This window comes from Pteronotus mesoamericanus, unplaced genomic scaffold, assembly GCF_021234165.1.
Source record: "Pteronotus mesoamericanus isolate MK-2021 breed Mesoamerican mustached bat unplaced genomic scaffold, CSHL_Meso_final contig_53, whole genome shotgun sequence".
In the NCBI taxonomy this organism is placed as follows: domain Eukaryota; kingdom Metazoa; phylum Chordata; class Mammalia; order Chiroptera; family Mormoopidae; genus Pteronotus; species Pteronotus mesoamericanus.
In genome coordinates, this window is record NW_026555195.1 from 7102903 (window position 1) to 7111053 (window position 8151).

The window sequence follows — 8151 nt, forward strand, 5'->3', positions numbered from 1 at the left end:
TGTTTTCACCCCTTCAGAATCAGACCTATGCATTTCTATTTTTAATATGTCATAACGAGCATGGGTTTATCAGAGCTTCACCACCAAGTGAAAGAGAGTTGAGGCAAAAGGCTGGGTAATTCAGAAAAAACACCTCTTCAGCCTATGGAGGCTTTGATCAGTATTGAAGGCCAAAAACAAAAAGTGCAATCATGTTACATTAAATTGAGACTGAGTTGTGTCTATCCCCTACGATCACCACTAACCCCTTGGATAGAGGGGAAAAGAAGGCAGGAAGGAAGGAACAGAAAGGAGGGAGGAAGGAAGGGAAGGGAAGGGAAACTAAGAGACCTTCGCTGTTGAATCGCTTGCCAACAATCTCAGGGAACACTGTGTGCCGCGCGAACAGGGCTGCCGGTGCTGCAGGGCGCAGCTCTCCCCTTCCCACCTCCTCTCTCCAGGAACAGCCACAAAGGGGGGACCAGGAGGAGGGAGAACGAGCATCTTTCTATGTTTAGTGCCCCTAAATCGAAGACACAGACCCCCATTCCCTGAGCTCCAGGATTCATCCTGCCACCGACCGGGCAGACCTGTTCCTGTGCTAACAAAGCTTCCTACCTGCCTGCCTTCCTTTTCAAGAGGTCATGAAATGTACCTAATGTGCTCCTTTTAGACCCAAAATAAGCTCTGGCATCTTCTTGTGAAGACAGAAGAGATAAATTTCTGTTTTGGGTGGTATGTGTTAATCATCTAATTTAATTTTTTAATTTTCCCCCCAAAACATAGTATTTTCTACTAACTTTAAAAATTCTCTCTAAATTCCTTTTAGTGCCTGTTCTTTCTGGGATTTGAAAACTGAGGTTTTTCCCCCTTGTGTAATAGTATCTACTTTCCCTTCCAGGTTACCAGGAACATTCTTATTCACAAGTCACTTTTTTCCTAAACCCAACTTTTTTGTCTTATTGTAAAGCATTTGTCAAAAACTCCTGCCTTAAAAGAGTAGTCATTATCTGAACAAGAAGAGAAAGGAGAAATCTGAGCCTAAATTTGCTTTTAATAACAAATCTACACAATCTAAGTAAACGGCAAAGGTATTCTTATAAAGTGATAGAGACAAAAATGTCAATCAATACATTGTTACTAGAAATAAAAGTGTGCTGGGCAGGGAAATGAACAAGGAGTCAGAATATATATAGATACATATTCCTGCTTTGGCTGTTAGCTAGTCCTGATTTCATGGGTAACTCCTACAATCTCACCAAACCTCAATCTCCTCATCTATGAAAGGGAAGCACAGTTCTTGTCTGTGACTCACAAGATTGTTGATTGATAAAGAGCACTTTGGAAAATCCAAACAGCTATACAATGCTTATGTTTTTAAAGTAATAGTTTTGCCTCCTAAATGATGGAGAATGGATAAAGGTCTCAGTCCCACATTTATCTTTGTTTAAAATAATGTTTTTCTGAACAAACCTACTGTAAAAAAATAAAAGAAAAAGCCTACTCCTACTTTCATGGAATCACAAAACTTAAGTCTAGAAGGACCTTTAGGATTTATCCTCTTCATAGAGAAACAAGGAACCAAAAATAGAAAAAAAAAAAGATTAAATGTAACGTAAGCTCTCATAGCTGTTGTCTCTATACAGGCATACCTCATTTTATTGCGCTTCACAGTTGTTGCGTTTTGGCTTTGCTTTGTCTTTTTACAAACTGAAGGCAATACCCTCCACAGGCAAAAGGATTCGCATTGGCTTTATTGGGACACTCGTTTTATTACAATGGTCTGGACCCGAACCGCCCTGTCTCCCAGGTGTGCCTATCATTTTTATTCACCAACAGAACCCACGGGCCAGGACTCCACTCGCCGCTCTTACTCTCTCCCGGCCTCCCTGGGCTCGCTCGCCTAAACACACAGCCAGAGGGAAGGAAAGGTCGGAAGCCAGAGGTCGCCCCCGGCCGGACTGCCGTCCCTGGGAAGTGTACTGGGCATGTGGTGTCACCACGTAATTCGTTAGGATAATATCAAACTCCGACTATTAAGAGAGCTCTGACTCTTCAGGCTTTCAGAGTCAAAAAAATATTATTTGCCTGACCTTGTCCATGTAGGTGCAACTCAAGACTATTAAACGATTAAAAACTCAAAACTCGGGGTGGGGGAGACGTGTGTTAAGGAAAGGTCAGGAGGCAGCGCAGTCCAGGCCCGCGGAGAAAGGCGAGCGCCTGCGGCGGAGGGAAGGGACGTGCGTAGGTCGGCTGCGGTCACTAACCAACGGTTCCCAGAAGCTGGAGTTCGTTCCTAGTTTTGCCCGCGAGCCCTTTGTTCACTAAAGAGACGGCCAGCCGCGGGGGAGGGGAGGCGACCGCCCCGGGCCGACGGAGAGGGGCCGCGCGCGGGGCGCAGCGGGCTCCAGCCCCGCCGCACGGGCGCGCTCGCGAAGGGGACGAGCCTTCTTGCCCTCGGGCCTGAGTCTTGCGAAAATTCCTCCTTCCCCTAACGCGCAATGAGAACGAGCACTTTCGCACACAACCCAAGGGACACTCACTTAGAACGTCAGGAAGCCGTGGGCCGTGGAGCAGCGGCGGGACGTGCGCGCGACGAGGCCGGGGAGCGGAAAGCGCTCGACGGGGGTTTCCTGCCCAGCTTCTCGCCGCGCGCGGGCGCCGCGCCGTCCCGGCCGCGCCGCAGGCGGGGGAGGAGGGGCTTTGGGGGCTCCGTGGCGGGACCACCGGTTCGGGAAGGGTGCCAGAGGGCAGGACCGCCACTTCTTGAGTGGGACCGTGACGTGGAAGGACGGAAGCGCCGCTCTGAGAAGGGAGTCGCTTTAGTGTCTGAGTTAGAGACGGGGTTGGGGACCCTCCAGCGTTGGAGGTCAGCGGCCCGCAGGGCGCCAGTCCGCCGGCCTGGACGAGTTCAGGATCCGGTCGCGGCTCCGCCTGGTCCCCGGAGAGCGGAGGCCCAGATCCCGCCCCTTACCTGCAGCCCACCGGCCTGCCCGAGGATGGGCCGAGTGTCCCGCTGGGGAGGCCCCTGGGCCAAGGAGCTGGGGAAGGTGGCTGAGAGTTGACGGCCCGAGGGATCTGCGAGCTCAGCGGAGAAACCGCCCCCCACCGCCCCGGCAAGCCGAGAGCCCGCGCGGCGTCCCGAGGCGCTGGCGACGCGGGGAAGAGCTGCCCCAGGGCCGCCGCGCCCCCGCGGGGACTCCCGGAGCCTGGGGACCCGGAGGCCGAGCCGCGGTCGCTCCGGTTCAGCACGGGTTGGAAGGCAGACGGGGGCGTTTGGTTTGTCTTCCAGGAGCCGATCTCCGAGGCCCGCCCGAATCTTCAGGTCCGGGAGGAACCGGCGCCCACCCCAGGGTCTCCTCCCCGCCTCCCCCAGCCTGGCTGCTCAGAGCACTTGCGGCTCCGAGCCGAGTTCCCCCTCGTCTCCAATGTCCACCTCGTCCTCCGGCTCGGTCAGCACGAAGGGGCCGGCGGGCAGGCCCAGCCGAGCCTCGGCGGGTGCGGCCGCTGGGCCACGGGGGCTGCCCTCGGGGCTCTCCGGCGCTTCTGGCGCTTTGGGCTCATCTTGACTTTTCCTCAGTTGCTTTTTATGCTTCATCCGCCGGTTCTGGAACCACGTTTTCACCTGATTTCATGGAGGAAAACATAAAACCACGTCATTCCTCCAGACCCACGGTGGCTGACCTAAGATCTAAGCGATTGCTGGGGTTTAGGAAAACAAACCACAATCCATTGACGAATCAGCAGGAGCTGGGACAATCTCACCCTGGGTTCGTCCACCCCTGAACTGCTCACAAGTTACCTTCTTGGGTTGAATGAGAATCAACCTAAGGCTTCAAAAGTAAATGTCCCAGCATAACGATGAGGATCAAAATAGCGTGGAAACTACTAATCCTGTTATTAATTAGAATTAGGAATGGTAAGTGCTGCGTGGGTGTCTTTTGTGTCCAACGTGCCAGAGTTCCTCCGGTTATGACACCTAAATACCTGGCCCAGCCAGACTCCTGGACGGGCAGGTGGGACTCAAACTTGCTGGCTCGCATCAGAGGACACCACCGGGCCCGGCAGGGCCATGGGCTCCGCGCGAGGCGCGTTTCCGGGTACACGAAAGGTAAGGGGGGGCGTGGAGGCAGGGCTGCTGAGGCGTCGCCGCGTCCGGAGGAAGATACACGGTCTTCCACTCGGGACAGGACAACAAGGAGAAGCTTAAGTTACTGTGTGTGTGTGTGTGTGTGTGTGTGTGTGGAGGAGGGGGGTATATAGATATGAAGACTTGTAGCTGTGAGAGATTAAAATAAGATGATAAAAATCTTGCATGGGCTTCTCCCGGGACAAGAGCCCATCTGTTCTCGCTCTGTGTCTGACGCGGGTTGCCGCCCTGATGGAAGAGAAGTGGAGAGGCCGCCACAAGGACAGCCCTCCACCCGCGAGCCAGGTTCAGAGCCACGCGCGGAGTCTCTCCTCCACGTGCAGGGACCGCTGGCGAGAGTGCTTTGGAAAGCGGCTGTCCTCGACTAGGGATTTTGGAGACGCCCCGAATCACGGGAGCGGGGTCATGCAAGATTTCCGCGCGGGTCCGGAGGGGATGGGAGTGCGCAGAGAGGAGGCAGAGCAGAGATGCGGCCTCCCCGCGGCCGGGCCCACCTGCGTCTCGGACAGGCTGAGGGCCGTGGCCAGCTCCACCCGCTCTGGCGTGGACAGGTAGCGCTGGATCTCGAATCTCTTCTCCAGGCCGGACAGCTGCGAGTCCGAGAACACGGTGCGCGCTTTGCGGCGGCGGCAGTGCTTCCCGGGCAGCTCGGCGTGCGGGGCGTGCGGGAACAGCGCGGGCACCGGCACCCCTGCAGAGAGAAAAGCAGCCGCGTGGGCAGAGCCCACCGCGCCCGCGGCGCCCGCTCCACTCCCCGCCCGGTCCCCGGCGCGCTCAGTCTCCGGGGCCACCGGTCCCCCCCTCGCCCCAGGGCCTCCGGAGCCCTTCTGCCGGGAATCGCAGGGCGTGCGAAGGCACGGATGCCGCTAGGACATTTTTAGCTGGAAACCATCTAGAAATACAAACAACAAACTGTAGGAAGAATGGAAAAGAAAAGCATAAGCTGGCGAGGATGTGGAGAAAGGGGACCCTTTTGCACTGTGGTGGGAATGCAGACTGGGGCAGCCACTGTGGGAAGCAGGATGGAGATACCTCAAAAAATTAAAAATGGAACTGCCTTATGACCCAGCGATCCCGCTTTTGGAAATATATCTGAAGGGACCCGAAACACTGATTTGAAAGAACATGAGCACCCCTCTGTTCACTGCAGCATTAGTCACAATCGCCAAGATAGGGAAGCAGCCCAAGTGTCCATCAGTAAATGAGTGGATAAAACAACTTTGGGATATTTACACAATGGAATGCTACTCAGCTGTAAAAAAGAAGAAAATTTTTACCCTTTGCAACTACATGGATGGACCTGGAGAACGTTATGCTAAGTGAAATAAGCCAGTCAGAGAAAGACAAATGCCATATGATCTCACTCGTTTGTGGAATCTAACAACAAACTGAACTAAGAAGGAAAATGAGGGCAGCTGTGGGGGGAGGGAGGTCAGGGGGTGGAGGGGCTGAGCAGCAGGGAAAATAGATTCATGGACGTGGACAACGGTGTGGTGGCTGCTTGGGGAGAGGGTACAAGGGGACTAAAGGGTAATGGGAAAAATACAATGAAGATCTAATTTTAAAAAAGATACAAAATAAATCTGGAGGACCTTTAAAAATATCTTCCAGGAGAGACTTTCGAAGCCTCGCCCAGCAGCGTCCCGTCCTCTGTTGTGCCTCCTGAAGTTTTCTTGCCGGCCTTGGATGGCCCAGGAGCCGTCTGCTCCCCCACAGCCCCGCCCTGCAGGCCTTCCAGACCCCTGGTCCCCTGGTGACACTCAGTGTGGTTCTGAGGCGAGGAGAATTGTGGACGTGACCTTGCCTCCCCAACTCACTAAAACACATCTCTCTCTTTCCGGAGTCGCCCCGGTTTTCCCACCTGCAGCCCAAGGGAGCAGGTCAAAACTCTCACCCAGAGAGTCTTGGGAGCGAGGACAGGGGCGCAGTTCTCGCCCCGCACATTTCCTTATCAGATTCTGGGGAACCCTGGGGACCCCGCTCTCTAACCTCCTCCTAACTGGTTTTCTCCTTCTCTCCCACCGACCTCAAGCAGGACAGAAGCGCTTTTTCTCCACGGACCAGGAAGACTATTTAAGGACAACAATGGCAATCTTTCTCCACCTTCGAAGGCTTTACTGTGTTGGAGAGGCTCCGAGCAGGCAAACCGCCACAGATACCGATTGGGGGGTGGGGCGGGGGGAAACAAACAAAAACAGAAAACAAGCAGTCCCAGTGTCGGGGGCTTTGGCCACTGCTGTTTGAGGGGGACATGGGTGCGCTGGCCAGGGCTGAAGCCAAAGCTGAGATTCGGACTTCAGCGTAGGATTTGTTATTGCCCTTCAACCCAGTGTCCCCATGTCTGGGGGTTCCCGCTTCACAAACACCTTCAGCTTTTGTTGTGGGTTCCAGTGCCCACACCTCACAAACTGTGCCGTGTCTTTCCACAGCGAGCGCTGGGACCAGGCTGGTGTTTGGACTCAACGAATTCTATTCCGACTGGAAGGAAAATGCCGAGAGAAAGTGTGAACGTGACCTTTCGGGGAGGGGCGGTGAAAATCTGGGTGCTTCCCGACACCTCTCTAGCCACACCGCCTCGACTCTCGCCCCTTGCCACGTCTGGCGAAGCGAAACACTTGGGTGCGGGGCTCCAGTGACGCCAGCAACGGGGCCGGGAGGGGAGCTGAGCCTGAGATTGTGAGTTAAATGCTCGAGGTTGGGAGTAAAGAGGGTTGAGGAGGAGCCACGTCCCTCTTTTCTTTCTAACCCTTTCTCCCTTATTCGGGCCCATGCAAACCCTCAGTCCTCGGAAGAGCCCACACTCTCTCACTTCGAAGCCTCAGCGCGGGTGGTGGACGCTCAGCACCTGGGAGGAGGGAGCTGGCCCCACGGGAGCCTTTTGAGCTGCTCTGAACTGCAAAGTTGGATATTGTCCTGTGGGGTGGAGGGGTCAGGGGTCTGCCTCAGAGCGGGCAGAGACCAAGAATTGGGCTGACGGCCGGACCGACGTGGCCAGAGAGAACACAAGGAAGGAGGCTCTGCACGGCCCGCCAAGAATTTTGTCAAAACCTCCAGCCACCTCTTGGCTGGGCGCGTCTCCTGCGCTGTAAAAAGTCCGGCGACCACGCGTTACCCCCATGGGCTGGCGTGCCTCAGGGGGCTCTGCGTGCTCTCAGCCGCACCCCGGATCCCACCTTGCCCTGTTGCTCAGGGGAGGCGGCCCGCACGCCGGGCCGCACCAGCTCTGGCCTTGTCCAGGCTCCGGGACAGGTGCAGGGCCTACGCTGGAAGACCCGCTCTCCCGCGCCCCATACCTTGAAGCCCCTGTTACTTACCCGAAGTGGTGAGGAAGTAAGGGTGGTGGTGGTCTCCCTTGTGCAGCGGGTGATGGGGATGAGGAGCCAGGAGGGTGGGTGTGGGCATGAGGGGGTAGCCATAGTCTAGCAGAGGCACCCGGGAGGCCAGAGAGCTGGCAAAGTGGTCGGGGGCCACTTCCCTTAGCGGCTTGGGCTTGTGCAGCAGTATGTCCTCAATGAAGAAGGACGTGGGCCTCTGAGAAGAGGCCGGGTGTAGAGGGGAGGTGAAGTTGAGATTCATCTTGAGCCGAGCGCCGGACACGGGGCGAGAGCCGAGGAAGGAGTGTAGGCAGCCGGCGGCGTCTCCGCAAGCCTGGTCGGGAGGCGAGAGCCCAGGGCTGACCACCACCCAGCGAGGCGCGGGTCCCCGCGGCTCGCTCCCCGGCCTGGGCTACCCCGGGCGCTGGAGAGGCTAGGAGGCGAGCTCCGGGGTAGGTTGGGTCTAAGTGGAGGAGAATTGGCATCTCGGAGAGGGGAGCCGGGAGAGCCAATGGCAAGGCTGCCAGCCCGGGAGGGGAGGGCGCAGCGCGCGCGGGGCGGGGCGGGAGCTGTCCGCGGTGCTGGGTCCGACCGGCCAGGCCGGGGCGAGCGCAGGGGACCGGTGCGGGCTCCGCCAGGATTCTGGGCAATCGCTGCCCCTCCAGGGCTGGAGCTGCTGTGCTCCGGGCTGTTTGCAAAGAAAGCTAA

At 56.4% G+C, this 8151-nt stretch overlaps 1 protein-coding gene across 1 annotated transcript; it reads right to left on the reverse strand.

Moving 5' to 3' along the window:
- Positions 1-3364: 3364 nt before the first annotated feature.
- BSX (brain specific homeobox) lies at positions 3365-7705 on the reverse strand. The gene is made up of 3 exons (XM_054579425.1): positions 7444-7705; positions 4624-4820; positions 3365-3604 (listed from the first exon to the last, which is right to left on the reverse strand). Exons 1-3 carry the CDS (start codon positions 7703-7705, stop codon positions 3365-3367), a joined length of 699 nt encoding a protein of 232 aa, XP_054435400.1.
- Between the last annotated feature and the right edge of the window lie 446 nt (positions 7706-8151).